The 16,500-nt window shown below is 33.9% G+C and overlaps 1 protein-coding gene across 8 annotated transcripts in view; it reads left to right on the top strand.

The window, feature by feature from the left end:
- Nucleotides 1-16,500, top strand: part of LOC115880586 (F-actin-monooxygenase Mical-like) — a 170,200-nt gene that overhangs the window by 133,606 nt on the left and 20,094 nt on the right. For 5 of the 8 annotated variants that reach the window (XM_030897849.1, XM_030897850.1, XM_030897854.1 and 2 more), the window contains 11 exons: nt 1,500-2,918; nt 2,980-3,264; nt 3,345-3,554; nt 6,647-6,889; nt 11,771-11,927; nt 11,981-12,154; nt 14,011-14,162; nt 14,221-14,348; nt 14,409-14,560; nt 15,843-15,917; nt 15,970-16,132. In XM_030897849.1, the coding sequence (XP_030753709.1) occupies nt 1,500-2,918; nt 2,980-3,264; nt 3,345-3,554; nt 6,647-6,889; nt 11,771-11,927; nt 11,981-12,154; nt 14,011-14,162; nt 14,221-14,348; nt 14,409-14,560; nt 15,843-15,917; nt 15,970-16,132 (3,158 nt within the window). The remainder of the gene's footprint in view (nt 1-1,499; nt 2,919-2,979; nt 3,265-3,344; nt 3,555-6,646; nt 6,890-11,770; nt 11,928-11,980; nt 12,155-14,010; nt 14,163-14,220; nt 14,349-14,408; nt 14,561-15,842; nt 15,918-15,969; nt 16,133-16,500) is intronic. The other 3 variants (XM_030897851.1, XM_030897852.1, XM_030897853.1) reach the window with 3 other exon arrangements.

Raw genomic sequence — 16,500 nt, 5'->3', positions numbered from 1 at the left:
ACAACTGATTTTCTTTTCGTAAAATGGTGCTTTTAGTATTTACTACATTTTTTTTGTCTCTTGTAAAAAAACGCCACAACGTGCTACGTATAGTTTTTGTGATTTTTTTAAAGAATTTATTTTTCCAAAGCAGACCTACAGAATATACAGAGAGTTCTAATATTTCGTGAATATAGGAAAACTACATATTTTTTGGATCAAAATAAGTTAATTGCACATAATTTACCTTTATACAAAGTGCTTAGTTTGTCCATTAGAGGGCATCAATCAAGATAAACTCAAACGTTAATTAATTTAAAAATGATTAATTTTTTAGGCTTTTTATGCAGCTTATCGTCAATATAATTTGTGATACTAACATAAAATTCCTTATTTCCACATTTTATGCACCTTCATAATTTGATTGTGACAAAAAAATATTTTTTGGAATTCAGCTTTGGAGAAATAATTTTTGCCACACGTATGTTATCGGATCCGGACCTGAAGGAACTAAATAAAAGACTAGTTTACGTACGGATCGGCCAGCGCGGTTGATGCTAGGCAGGCGTGGGGAGTGCCAGCCGTATGTTTTCGGATCCGGACCTAGAGGAAATAATTAAAAGGCTAGTTAACGGGAATCTATTCAGTCGGCAGATCCGAGATATAATACAAGGCGACGACGATGGATTCGGCCTTGTCTATTGCCACAGCCAGCGTAATTACCAGAGAAAATTGTCGTGGATACTGTTTTTGATTTTTAGTTTGTTCTTTAAATATTTTACGGGAATGGTTCACTTTAGGTCCCTAAAATTAAGAAATATCTTATAAAACGAAGTAGATATTCTGAATTTTTAGACAAAAACAAAAAGCTTGAAGTGAGAAAAAATGCAATTTTTCGTAATATTTGCTCCAATTGATTTGTTTTTTCAACTCTGATTTGAGTTACTTTTTTAATTTTTTTTTATCTTCTGACAACGAATCCCATTAACAAGCAATGGGGATGTCAATGTTAGTCGTGAACTATTGTGAACTAAAGACCTAGTTCAAGGAACTATTCCTCTGGAGGAACTAGAACTAAGGAACTAGTTCCTCCCAAGGAACTAGAATTCCCACCTCTAGTGTGAGTGATTTTGACCCTTCTCGTATCTTTTCTCGTGTTTTTTTGCAGTAACTGAAATGTTAAAGCCCCTAGACAAACATAGGTGACATATCTCATTCAAATCAGAATATAGATTCTTGAAATCTTTTAAAAAATGTGTTTCTTTCTCTAACGGACAAACGAAGCACTTTTGTATAGAGGTAAATTACGTACCAAAAATACGTAATAGTTCTATGTCCACGGAATATTGGGACACCCTGTATAGGTAGTTTTATTTAAAATAAGCAAATTTGGTAAAACTGGTTCTACCAGCCATAAGTGCCAGGAATTTGAAAATATTTTTAATTGTTATTGGGTTAGGGAAGTACGCCACTGAGCCACTTCACTATTAGTTGCTCCTTAAAAACCAGCATTATTGTAGAAAATTAAACCCTTATCTACGAAACCAACTAATCAGAGCTCAATTCCTACACTCCAAAAAACTTCGGCGCACTTAAGTCACGACGACTTGACAACTAGCAAAGAAATCTTGAAGAAAAGATCAGTAAAACGTGAAATTTCCCGATTGGCAAAGTCTACAAGCGAAAAAAGTATTCTTGATGACAAAGAATCGCGTAAAAAAGGTCACTTAACATCGCCCCAAATAGATTTAACTTACGCCGATCTAGATCACTGTACAAAAAAGAAGAAACACCTTCAGCTGTTGGAAAATGGAAGTCAGAAGAACGTGAAGAGAATTGAATCAAGAAATGTCGCAGTTTCAGTTAACTTAATGCCGAAAAGAAAAATTAAATTGAAGAAAACTAAGTTGTCTATTATACCAGAAAGTACAGATGAAAAATTAAGCGAGCAGCAAGACAAATTAGAGCACAAAAGTTCAAAGGAGGACAAACCAATGAAAAGATATCGACCTTTGCTTCAGTCTCAAACATTTTTTGTCGCTTCTATTGAAAATTCTCCCCACCAACTTCAGAGGCACCATTTAAGGTCCAAAGCGAAAATGAAAACACTTAAAAGTTCGTTAGGTCTAAAATATTTCAATCCTTTACAAATTATAAGGAGGCACCTTAGTACGAAAAAGGCACAGATTAAGTCTTTATTAGCGAAGCCGTGTCAATCTAATTCAAAAATCGTAGAGAATGTACCTAAGATTCAAAGCGTAAAATCTGAAGTTGTTGATCTCAAAGATGAAGTGAATCTTTGCCCTAGTACTAGCGGGAAGTCTATAAAAATTCAGATTATACAACGAACTAGTAAAGATAAAATTACTTTACAAAACGTAGAGTTTAAGTCGTCTTTGAATCTAGTTAAAATAACTTCAAGAAGTTGTGTGTCTAAGCGTTTCAGCGGTCGAAGGTTTGAGAAATTACCTCAGTTAGTTGAAAACGAGGAGAATTTAAAAGTCGAACAAATATTCCTCAATAAAGACATACATTCGGCCAGTAACTATAGTTCGAAAATCGAGAGCACCAGTAATAGTTTACACTTTAACGGCGCACGCGTCAATTTAGGATCCTGTAATTTACGTAAGTTTAGAGAGACCCCAGAAAAAATACCTGTACCTCTCACCTGCGCCGACCTGCAGATAATCGACGCTCTAGGTGTCAAGTCCACACCTTTCAAAAGGAAATGTCACGGGAAGTGTAACGATTCGACAAGAAGACAAAAATTCAGGCCGCAAAACGCGATTTTTTATGGAGCAAAAAGACGGGACAAACTGAGCATGGCTTATTTGGACGACTGCGACAGCATCTCGCCGCAGAGCTTCTCCAGAGTCCAGAACTGGATCAGCCAGCACGATTTCAAGGACGAGGTCAAGAAAGATCCGGACGACGATACGGTTCGAGTTTATAAAACACAAATTTGATATTTTTATTAACTGTTGTTTTGGTTCTGCATAGCTCTTTACCTGTGAAATTGTTTCGGACATGACTTCAGTTACGCAGGCTCGCGCACGAGCCAAAGGTGATTATGACGATGTGAAAGTTGAAGCTCGGACGGACGAAGTCAAGTGTGAGAGCCCTGTAACCTCGGCCGAAGACTTGGCTGAGCTTATGCGAAATCTCAAGCAGGACAAGAGTATAAACTCGAGCAGACCGGCGACCAAGTTCACGCAGTACAATTCCAAAGCAGCGTCATTGCCTCCCATAGCTTTCCCAGCTATAATCGAAGCCAGGGAGTCTGGAGTAGGTTCTTCAAGTGTCTATTGGGATTATTATGAAAATCGAGGTGATAAAATTACATTTTCGTTGTTTTCTTTTTGCAGGAACTGCCTCCTGATACGAATAAACGCAGTGAGTTCTCTATCAAGTCCATCAAAACAGCTCATCAGCAACAAACTGCTATGAACAACGCGCAGTTGTCCAGGCCGTCCAGCCGGCATAAAAGACACGCGGATTTGACGTTGCAGAAGCCGAGCAGCGCGGAGAGGAAGCAGAGGAAGAGACGGACATTGGAACGTATCGGTCCGAGTGTGGTAAGCTTGCATTTTTTCTTATTACTAAACTTTATAAATCTTTAGGGTCATATATAATATGATTGAAAAAAACGGCGTCAGCGATGGATATGAAATGAAGATCGCTGTCATTTTATGTTCATTATTTCATGTACCTACTATTTATTGAGGAACAGAAAAATAAAGTTACTTCACTATACATTATTTTTGTTAGATTCATTTTGTCTTATTCTGTCGTTTGTACGAAAAAAATGTATACAGGGTGTCCCAGGCTGAGCGTGCATTAGAAGTTTCTAGAGAACTACAATATCTAGATCGGAGATTTTTTGCACATCATTGTTTCACAACGAGATCTATCGATTGAAAATGTATGGCGGCACTTCCGGAAATTGACAACAACTTTCTTATTTTGAATGGGTGCCCCCATTTTTTATTACATTACAAATTTTATGAATTTTGATATTAAACACTCTATACCTGACATTAACCGTTTTTGAAAAAAAAAATTTTTGAATGAAAAAAACTGCCTGTCAAAAATATGTGTATAGCCTAAACGTCAAATTTAGTGATTACTATAGCCACTGTGCCATAAAGAGAAGACATGTGGCTATCTATTTCAAAAATTAAATTGTTCGAATGTCATATTATAATGGCCGCAGCTGTCATGGAATTGAGCTATTAAAAAATTATCATTAATCATTTTTTCAAATGGAAACCCACTTTTTTATTTCACTAGTGAAAAGACTTTTCAATTCATTACTTTTTGACTATACATGTTCCTATACCTAAACTGAATCGTTTTTAAGTTATTTAAGATTTAATTTTAAAGCGTATATTTTTCTTGATATAAAAACGTCAAGTGATGTAAAAGAATAGATCTGGCAACGTCATATTGTGACACTTTGTTAAAAAAGCAGTATGTTATCATCATTTCCAAGCCAACTTTGCGCTGTTTTTTTTTTCATCACACTGACATCTACTATTAAATATCACTAAAGAGCGAAAATACGAGGTATATTTTTATAAATACACTTTTTAACCTCTTAAGGGGGGGCAGACAGTATTTATAATATAGGAAATTCAAATAATTCGTTTTCTGACAGATGGAAATAAATTGTCTAACTGTTTGACACTTAATGTCAAAGGAAGCTAGATAAAATCAAGAAAAGTATACGTTGTCAAATTAAACATTAAATAACTTATAAACGATTTCTTTTAGGTATAGGAACATGTATAGTTAAAAAGTAACGAATTGAAAAACCTTTTTACTAGTGAAATAAGTGGATTTTTATTTGAAAAAAAATGATTTAAGATAATTTTTTAATCGCTCAGTTCTATGACAACTACCGCCATTATTATATGACATTTGAACAATTTAATTTTTGAAATAAATAGCCACATGTCTTCTCTTTATGTCATAGTGGCTGTGGTAATCACTAAATATGTTTAGTTTTGTTACTGGAAATGCTGAAGTAATTCCGTTTAATCTTTTTTCGATAATTAAATAATAAAAAATTTCCCATTTGTTGCAAATCCAGCTTAGGACACCCCGTATAATGACAACAAGCTTCATTTACAAGCCAACTATGACGCTCTTTTTTCCAATTGTATGGTATTTTATTATATTAAAAAAACTCAAAAATATTATGTGAAACACTTTTTCCCATGTCCTTATATCCTCACCCATCCCTTCCATTCCAGATTTATTCCCGCTGGTTCGTGCCCTTAGTCGAAACTATATTCATGGGTATGGTATTATTTATCGTGGACGTTTACGTCAATCCAGAGGAGTACATCGAACCGCCCATTTCCTACCTGGATTATTTCTGGACTTAGGCCTCAAAAACCAAATTAGCTTTAATACTCGAAATAAAAATATGCCACATCCGACATTATTTTGCTTTTTAATATCTTTAGAGTTCACATCATTGCAAATTTTAAAATATCTGTTTTTCAGAGAATTTGTATACTTTTGTCACCGTGTCCTTTCTCTTACTCATTTAAAAGATTTATTCGCGTCTGGCAAGTGTTAAAAACCGCTGAATTCGTCTGGCGATTAACACATATTTTTTAATATTAGAGAGTTTTTAGGTCGCCTATTTGGTAAATGACGTAAAACGCTAAACGTTATACTGATCATGCCCAGTTTGTGAAAAATAACCGACAAAATTTGTTGGCTAAGTATTGTCATTTTAGATTTTGAACCGTCTATTTAACACGTCATCTGTCAAACGTTAACGTTGCCAAATAACCTCACAAATTGAGTTTTGTTTTTCAAATCAAATTTTGCAAATGTCAAGACGTCAAATGTCAACCATCAACTTGGATACTACATCTTGGAGTTGCCAATTTTTGTCACTCAAACATGTTGGTTATATCATTTTGAAGGACAAAAGAAGACTACAAAAAATATATTTTTAGGAACTATTTTACGTATTATTTGTAACCCTTTTGCAGCAGTTTTCTTTTTTCTGTCTTCTTTGATTAACCCAAATAAGTATTACATTTGACAACCATGCTAAATTGTATCCCGTTATAGCGTACCGTTTATTTGAACCTAAATAGCGGCGAACGCTATCCACTAATAGAGTAATCCCTTATTTTTGTATCAATGCGCATGCTCTATATAACGGATAACGTATAAAGCTGATCAAATAAGGGGCTTAAAAAGTCTCTATTATCTAATAAACACGCTATAAAAATTTTAGAATGCCTAAAGTATATTTAACAGGTATAATTATTAAATATATTTAGGATGGTCTGGTTGCACTTCAAAACCGGAAAAAAAGTCTGGCATACTTATTTCTGGGTTAAATATACGCTAAAATTTATTAATAAACAAATTTCAAGTTGCCTAAAGGATATTTTTTGGATTTATATCTTTGCAAATGTCATGGGTTGCGCAGTAGCGAAATAACGGCAACCCCTCTGCCAGATTTAGGATTCTCGGTTCACCAGTTAATAAACTATAATTTTTTTGTTATTCTAACTTGCCTAAAATATGTTCTCTAAATATGTCGTCAGCTCTTAGACTATAATAATAATGGTTCACAATTTGCATTTCACAATGATATGAATTCGACTTAACGAGGGTAAGTTTCTTTTTCCCAAAGGAGGACCGCCAAAAGGTTTTGGAAGAAATCGTAGCGAATCGCCAGGATAGGATGAACAAGCGCAAACAGCACCGACAGAGACAGACGGAGCAATTTATCAAAAGCATGCAGATGCTTCATGCTAACGCCAAACCAGATAAATCCGAACCATTCGAGGATTATTCCATTTTTCTCTACAGACAGACCGCACCCAAATTCAAAGATAGAGTCAAAGACTTGGAGAAACAGTTCACTTACGTCCCCGTAAGAGGGTGTGCAGTGTCGTGACCTGTCGTTGTCTATTAACTGCCCAATATTTTAATCCCGTTTGTTTTGATGTGACACTAACAGTAATATATTTTTATTTAATGTATCTATGCTTTAATGTCTTTAATAGATATGTAAGATTTAGTAAATCCGACATATGACGCTTTAAGGCGCGATTTTCTAGCGACATCTGGTGCCCGCGTCTCGACGCACACTGGTTCGTTTTTTACGAACGTACCGGGTGGCCAAGATATTGCGCTTTTAGAAGTAAATTGGTTACGTCAAAATATCAAAACGTTTAAGTTCAGTTTTCATGCATCCGAATTTCGGGCGTTTTCTTAAAAAAAATGACGTCATAATTATTTAAACGTGTTTATATAACATTATCATCGATCCATATAATTTTTACGAATTTCTTGGTTAATTATACGTAATTAGTTCTCAGATTAAAATGTCCGAAAGTCGAAGAATCAATAATTTTATTAAAATTTCTAGGAATTTTGTGCCGCCATATTGTTTTTAACAGAAAACCGCCAAATTTCGTATGGTCGAAAACTAGGGGTTTATTCATATAACGTCATTGAGTTATTAATCCAAGTTCGTCCTTGATTTCACTTGTTTTCGTGTTTTACCTGTTGTTTGTGTTATTTATTATTATATTATAAAATTTATGTTGTTTGGGTCACTTTTCATATAGCACCGAACGAAGGTGCGAATCTTAACTTAGCTCGAAATCTGCCCTTGATGCAAGCAGTTTAGCACCAAGACCGTTGGTCGGTATATGTTTACGCATGAATTCTAGGATGGCGAATGATTGGACTTTTTTAATTATCTGAATGAAATGAATTATCCATAATTTCTAAGAAATGAATTGCCAATTTTGTTAGGGGATCCATCATGATTAAATTGCATTTGTTGCAATTTCATCAGCATGAATGCCGTTGGTGTAGTTGAGGCAGTGATGCCGCTTGATGGGGCCTGATGTGGCTTCTTGGATACCACTTACTTTAGTAGATAGAGACGCTGGAGCGGCATATTTCCATGGCCAGCTCGGTCATCGGATACAATATGCCTGGGTTTTAATTTATGGGGTCGAATCAAGAACGAAACATGGATAGATAATAATTAAACGGTATTAAAATGAATTTAAAATATATGTTTTGATATTTTGACGTAAATAATTTACCTCTTTTTGTTTCCTAGCCTACTACTATAATTTTTTGACCATATAAGCGGCAGCTAACATGATTTGTTCTCTTAATATCTCCGGTTAGAGAGAAGATAGAAAGTTGCGGTTTGCGCTGATATTTTGGAAATTTTTTGCTCTATTTAACTGTGTAAAGAGAAATATAGCCTCATATTTAATTTTTTTACGCAAAAGCGCAATATCTGTTATGATGTCAAACAGCGCCCTCTAGCTACCACGAAAAAAATTGTTGAAGCAAAATTTATACTGGAGAATATTAAGGAAGAAAAGCTCTTTTAAACGAGCCCTAGTTTGTTTAAATCGCGTAACCTAAACCAGAGTTATCCTTATTTTAATAAGAGCAAGTTTAACCTTCCCCCACAACTTTATTTTATAAGATAGAGCAAAACACTTTATATCAAAAAAATTACAAATTTCTCGATTATTACAATAGTAATATTTAAAATACCTGTTCACCTGCATATTTTTGAGAAAAACCCTGTTTTCTGATTAGCTATTAGAGAAACGCCCCCTAGCGGGCATTTTTCGAACTTGAAGATGATTTCCAGCGATTTCTCTTGGTCGATTTACCTATTAGAATTTTTTTCCCAAAGTTATATGACAAGTAGTTTATGAGATATAGCCGGCGTCCATTCTTATGGCTGATTCATGGTACACCGTGACGGGCCGGGGCCGTGCGACGGTGAAGGCACGGCCAAACATTGTCAAATGTTATTTATACCTATGCATTCATGCTAAGCCGAGCACGGGCCGAGCTTCGCCGGAACCCGTCCGTGCCCCGTCCGAGAAATGTCGGTGTACATTTTTCCTCGGATCCGCTACGGTCCGGCCCCGTTGCGGCAAACATAAATGAGTCGCCCGGGCTAAATACTTCGTTCATCTACGGGCCTATAGCGGCTGTTTTCTAGCAGTGTTGCCGCACCCAACTTTTAGCGCGTACCACATTATAAACTAAAAATGTACCACTTTGGTACAATTTTTTAAAGCACAACAAAATACATCTGCATATGACTTTAACCGGTTTGGTCGCTGTGAATTTCTTCATAAATTTCTACATAAAAAAACTTCCTGGAGAAAGACACAAATCGAGACGAAAAACATGAAATAGAAATTCAGAAAACCCAATTATAAGTATGTATAGGTTGAAGAAATCTAAGTAATTCTAATACTACACACAATACTTGGAAAACTTAAATTTTATTTAAAAAAAACGCAAATATAGAAGCATGTTAGAAACAGTAAATTTTCAAGTTTTTTCTTCGGGTTATTTAATATAGGCAACGCTATAGACATTACAACGTTTATAATACGTCGTTAATTAATGCGGATTGTCTCCGAATGGTATCGGTAAGCGCGTTTAATGCAATATCAACGACAATAATTATTAAATATCTATTCATTTTCGGTGCGCGTGGGAAATAATTATTGTACCAAATCATCCTGGATTTGAAAATGTAGTACCACTGTACCAAATAGAATTAAAAGTATTAAATTTGGTACAAATGTACCACTGTGGCAACACTGTTTTCTAGAATATAATCGGCACGGACATGATCCCCGTTGTCCACTCGGTGTAGCATATATTGAAGGCCCGGACGTGGCTCGGTGTCTACTTTACGGAACGTGCCCGGCTCGGGTACGGCCCGGTGTACCATGAATCAGCCTTTAGTTGGCCACCCGGTACGTAAACCTGTATAAATGAAAATAATGTATCACTTTATAGGGAAACGAACAAGTGCACGGCGGGCCGTGAACGCCAGACGTTACACCTTTAAACCACCATTAAATTACTACGCTCATACCATATAAGTCAGTATAATTTGGTTATATTAACGACACAATATACAGGGTGGTTCTTAATGATATTCTAATATTTAACGGGGTGAGATTCTGAGACATATTCTAGGAAAAAAACCTCATATGAATGTACAGGGTCGCTTTTATGTATGGAAACGGTCGATTATTAGGTAAAATATAGGAGGTACCGCAAAAAGTTAAATACAAAAGTTATAGGATTTTTAAATATCTATTAGCGAGTAATAAATTTAAGTATACAGGGTCGTTCATAAAGTCGTGGCACATCAAAGTTTTATTTTTTTAAATAGAACCCCCTGTATATTATTGCATATTTCGGTTCTTCCTTCACTTCTAAGCAAAAATCGAAATACACACAATGTACCTCAAAGCAACCGTTTCCGAGTTATTGACTTTTGAATATATCACTTAAACAATTCGATTTAATTAATTTCGATGTGTTTCGTTTGATTTAATGATGCCATTCTTCCGAAACTGTGATACTGTTGTAATGGGTTTTTAAATTCCTCTTAGCTGTTTTCCTAATCTGCATACTGTTTTAGAGAAAAATTAAAAAAACCTGAAAATATAGTTGAATTTTTTCTAAGTTCTAAAAATCAAAAGTCGTTTCTATGGTAATATAATTTTGGTTTCATTCTTTGATACATGGTTTTTATTAATTTTGATTAACGTAATATTTTTTGCTGATCTAAAACTATTACATTTTCCGATAAATATAATATCACCCTTTCCGTAGCATTGAACTAAATAAATGTGCTGTCTTTAACATCTTAAAGCAGCAAAAAATATGACGTTAACTAAAATCTATCAATAACAATCTATCAAAGAATGAAATCGGAATGATATTACCATAGATAGCCTTTTAATTTTTAGGACTTTGACTAAATTCAACTATATTTTCAATTCAATTGTACACCATTGACTTATTATATGAGTATAATATTCAGACATTTTATTGTATTTCTGGACTTGACTATTCTTGAGCTTATTTCGTGGCCGTCTTTCCCGGATTTTTCGAAAGTAACGCCTAGGTATTGACTTGGTTTTATTGCTGATTGACCCGATCCAACGCAGAAATATTTAGTTTTTGTGATATTCATATCCAGTCCACACACTTGGTATTCCCTTTAAGTTTGTGTGTCATATATTCCAATTCATCTTTGTCTCCTGCACAAATAACCTGGTCGTAAGCGAATTGCAAAATCTATAAACAAGAATCTTCACTTATTGGTATGCCCATGCCTCTACACCTGCTTTTCCACTGTTTTAAAACATAGACCCAACAATCACCCCCTTAAATATTAATTATATGTCTTTAAGGAATACTCTATTTATTTTATAATGATATACAGTTGAACCTCCTTAATCCGAATACCTAATTGTCAGACCTTATTCGGATTATTGAAGTGTTCGGATTAGCAAATATACAATAAGTCTCATCATTACGCATTTTTAAATCTTTTTATACTATTTTTTATACAATTATTTTTTATATATTATCTAAATATTATGTAGACACGCAACTTATGTACCCAGACTTCTTTTTCAGTTTTTCAACAGTTTTTAAAAAACTTTAACGAGTGCTTGGTCTGTTAATTCCTGTAAGAAGAGGATTGTTTAGGAACTTTATTTTGTGTTTTTAAGCAGTACAAGTAGCTGTTGAAGCTGATACTGTATAAAATGACGTCATATAGCCAATGGTTGCTACTAAATAAATAAGTACCTATGATATATCATAAATACATTTTTTTGTCTATCTGATGAATGAAATAATATTAATTTTGCTTGTTTTTTGTCAATTAACTCTACAGTTCATATTGTTTCGTATTTTTATTAACTACATACAATTTTTTTAGGATTACGATAACAGAGCAACTGGTATGAAGCCTTTAGCCAACACGAACGCCGACGAAGATATCGCTTCGAAAATTCGGAGTCTAGAAGATAAGTGGAGTAATCCACAGCCAGTTGAGAAGAAACCCAAAGACCTGTTGCGAGCTATAGGGAAAATAGGTAAAACATTTAAATCTTGAAAGTAATTTAGACCTACAGAGCTCATTTTTCAGAAACGTCGGATTGGAACATCAAACAAATCGAGAAGAAAATTTTAGAGAATAAACTGGGTAAGCCGTCCACAACAGTAGACAAAGAAAGAGTTCCAAGGTGGAGCAGAGAGGAATTCGTAGCCAGACAAACGAAAATGGAGAACAAACGTTTAGAAAGACAGGATAGTTCAGAAGGTAATTATCAAAAATATTATATTCTTCTGAAAATAATTAAAAAGATTTTAAAGAAACTATTTCTCACATACATCAGAAACATTTTGTGAAATTTTCTATATTTTTCTGTCGGGGAATAGTGCTGTAAAACGATTGATAATGTATTTTTGGGGTACGTTTTAAAATAATCAAGAAAGAATAAACTAGCAAATGCCAAGAACGAAGAATTAGCGCAAAATAAAAGTGGTTGGAAAATTAACTATTTTTTAAAATTCTATTCTAAATTTTCTGGATTTTTCTTAATATTCTGGAGAGAAACGAGAATTTCGAGAACACGCTACCATTCTTTCTGGGCATATTTTATATTGCAGTGTAACTACGTCTTTGGTAACTACGAACACTATGTACTGCAATTTGCAAATTAAAACGGCAAAACAGTAGCTAAATCTAAAATAAAATAAATTATAAAAAATAAAAGTTGTCGCTTACTAAATGTCTATGTCTATACCGCGCTGGCAAGTCTTCTTTTTGGGTCGGTATTTAGATGTGTAGAAGTGAATCGTTTGGGGATCATATTAAGTCGGTGTGAGAAACATACGATGGTTTGGGTTGGTTGCGGCATTGCCACATTTATCGGAGATACAGGTGCGTGTTTTCCTGTCTAGTGGAGTAAAATCACGGTCGATAGGCACTTATTTCTAAAAGTTTTTTTCGGAAAGATAACTAGATAAAATAATTAGATACGTTTCTGGGCATCTGAAATCGAGTTATAAGAATATCGTTATGGTGTCCATTTTTTTATAATGAAGGAACGTCAATAATCACGGTAATTTGAAAACTCAACTTTTTAACACACAACACGCAACTCAAGAACCACCTTAAATACTGAAACTTTATTTTTTTTATTTTGAACTTGGGATCTTCGACAAAATGTTTAAATGAGAAAAATTTAATAGGCTTGTTTTTATTTTATTCAAAAAAAATAAATAAAAAACGCGTCTATCAACTCTTACAGTGCATGTGCATGGCAATTTTCAGCAATCGTGTAACTTTTTGTTTGTAAAGATTTTCAAACACTCTCTGCGAAGAAAATATAGAAGAAACATTATTAGTTCTAGTAGATTTCCAGATATCGATTTTTGAATTCAGAGTTCTAATAGCGCAATCACTGTCGAACACTCACTCATTACCACTTATTTTTAACAACTGTGGTATACTTCTGGGCATTTTAGAGTCGTTGTTTCATTTCTAACTTACATTTAATAATTTACAAGCTATAAGGATAATTAGAACAACGATTGTTTCAAAATCGTGAGGCTGAACGCATGATAGAACTTCCCTAGATTTCTAAATACTGGGATTTAAATTTAATGATAATTTAATGATTTTTATAAGGCGCGGCGCTACGAAGCTGCCATATCCCCTTCCTCGTCTCTTGGCAATGTGCACAGTTAGTTTATTTCATACATTTTTCAACGTTCTTACTCTTCTCTCTTTATAAATCTAGTACTCTTCTTACATACGGAAATTGAGACCCAAACTCAAGCCTTGCCAGGACGGTATAATATTGTGTATTATGAATACTGTAGAGTAAATACTGTTTTTGTAAAGGCTAATGTTATTTAGACTGAAATACAAAGATCACCTTAAAAATGTTTATAGGGAACGTTTTCTCGTTTGTGTTTTTACATATTATGGGAACGCTCCCTCACAATGATCCTGATTTTGGGAACGTTCCGTCATTATGAATAGTACGTTTTCTCCATTACACCACTACGTAGGAATAAATAAATAATCTAGTTATTCGTTGGTTAATAAATAAAAACTCTAAAAGTTTTGAGGTTGACACTGTATTTTTAATATATACACTTTTTTAGCGAAATATGCTGACATAGACAAAAATATAAAACAACTGGAATTGAAACTGAAGGAAGGCACGACGAGGGAACTTGGCCAAAATAAAGTAGCTTCGATTACCGAAAAACTAGTCAGTAAAGTGCCCCAGGAAATCGAAAAGCCTGTAGAAAAAGTAAATAATTGTCATTATAATATAGTTATTTATATTATAAGTTATTTTAATTTTTAAGGTTCAAGCCAAACCTGTAAATCTGCCCATCAAATCTGGATCGGAATTCTGTCATTTTTGTAACAAAAAAGTTTATCTTGTGGAAAAGATATGTGCGGAAGGAAGATTTTTCCATAACGGATGCTTTAAGTAATATAAAATATTCAAATAACTTATATTTAATAAAAAACTTATTTTAAATTTGTATAGGTGCCAGTATTGTCATATTCAGTTACGTCTAGGGTCGTATATGTTTGACAGAGACGGACAATTCGGACACAGATTCTTCTGTAGTCAGCACTACGGAATGCCTGGAGAGTTGCCTAGACCAGCCAAAGTTTCTAGGAAGCCTAGTCACAGAGGTAAGTAACAGTATTCTCAAAAGATTACAACAGGCACAAGTGTCATTAAGTTAGAAAATACTAGTTCGTCCCACTAGTCAACTCGCATACCCAACAATGTTGCCGTTTGCTGCCGCCTTATTTTATGAACGGTTTACATATACAATACATATACCGTATGATCGATTGCATTCCCCATATAATTTGTTTGGTTAATAAATAAGTGAAATGAATGCCAGTATTTCTAATAGCAGTGTTTGCAATAAATAAAAAAAACTAAAACACGTTAAAAAATTTCATCTGAACCAGATAGAGGAAATAGCACCTTTAAAAACTAAAGTATATGCATTTACCTACGAATTTTCTAATTTACATTTTAGTGCAAAGAAGAATTTAGCATGGCATTTAAAATCACATTCACAAGTGGCACAAGGACCAAATTATCACAGAAGTGAGACAGATTCGAGTGTAAGCATTGTCATCCAGGATATTAGTAATGATGGTGCATAGACTTTGACTTTGTCTTTCTTTATCCTCTTTAAGAATGGAAAATTTGATCTTAATATCCTTGATTGAGGGATAATCATAGAACTGTTTTAGGTGATGGTTTAAATAATACCAATATCCCTGTACAAAATATTAGAAAAAAATGTTTTATGTGTGATTTTGTCAATAGGTTTAAAGATGACTTACATGAACATTTTAAACGGGATCATGACATTAGTGTTAAAACAAATTACATGAACTTTTCCTCAGCAGAACAATCGAATTCATGGTTTTCTCAAAATAAACGAAATATAATATTTGAATTCAAAAATAATAGATAAAAATCTTGCTAAATGATTTGGACTAACGTTCACTCTGAATAAAATGCAGTGAAAATTAAGATCTAAAATAGTTGCTTATCAAAAGTTTTTTTTTATTAAAGTATCATATATTTTCATAAATTAAAATATTTGAATTTAATTTTTAAACAAATTTTAAATCTCTAGTTAATATTAGATTATAACAGAATAAACAACCTACACTAAAACGCACAAACTTTTATATTCATTTCACTCATTCTTACTTTACCTAGTATTCTGATTACTATTTAAGAACGTTCTAACAAAATAAACCAAATAACAATCAAACTTTGAAATTAACTGTAAAAATAAACGTGTCTAGTTTAGCTGAGAATTGAAAATCATGAAATTAAGGGACAGCAAACGGCAACATTGTTGGGTATGCGAGTTGACTAGTGGGACTAGTAGAAGCTAGTTTAGAAAATTTGCTTGATATAACTAATTTTTTTCGATTTTAGGAGCGAGAGATATTAGTAGAAGTCCTTCTAAAAGACTCATGTCTGGTGTAGCCGGTGTCGATTTACTTGATAAAGGTATTTAAATTTACAACACACCAATTTTAGTCTAACATTCTATGTTTTTAAGTTCGAACTCCAGAAAGAATAGAGTTTTCGAACATTTCGCGTGACGTGTCTTCTGAAGATGAACCGCTAAGTCAAATGGACGAGGACGAATGGACGGATAAAAACTTCGGAGCTTCTTGCAACGAATTGGACGAAAGTGATGGCGATTCTTCTTCTAGTTTAGGGTAACAAACTAACTTTGCAGGGTGCAGGGTGTCCAAGAAATGCAGGGTGTCCAAGAAATAAGTATATTAACTAGTAGTATAGTTTCAACATTTTTGGCGAAAAAAAAATGTTGACATTTTTATATTTTTCTTGACATTTTCTGGAAAATATTGAAAAACTTTTGAGTGCCGCTTGTTCTGTTACGGAAAATTTTGTTTATAGTGCTTCGAGAGAATGAATTGCAGCCTCCTACTATGTTATCGGCATTCTGTACGTTTATAAGTTATAAATTGACTTTTTTAAATTTCTACAAAAAAATATTTAATATTAATTGTATTCACTGTAGATTTTTTAATCATTGTTTAAACAGCTTTTTAACGGTTCAGAA

The sequence above is a fragment of the Sitophilus oryzae genome, unplaced genomic scaffold (genome assembly GCF_002938485.1).
Source record: "Sitophilus oryzae breed Bouriz unplaced genomic scaffold, Soryzae_2.0 scaffold_1639_pilon_pilon, whole genome shotgun sequence".
Classification (NCBI taxonomy): domain Eukaryota; kingdom Metazoa; phylum Arthropoda; class Insecta; order Coleoptera; family Curculionidae; genus Sitophilus; species Sitophilus oryzae.
Note: the sequence above shows the minus strand (reverse complement) of the source record. Positions and strands in the feature narration are given on the sequence as shown.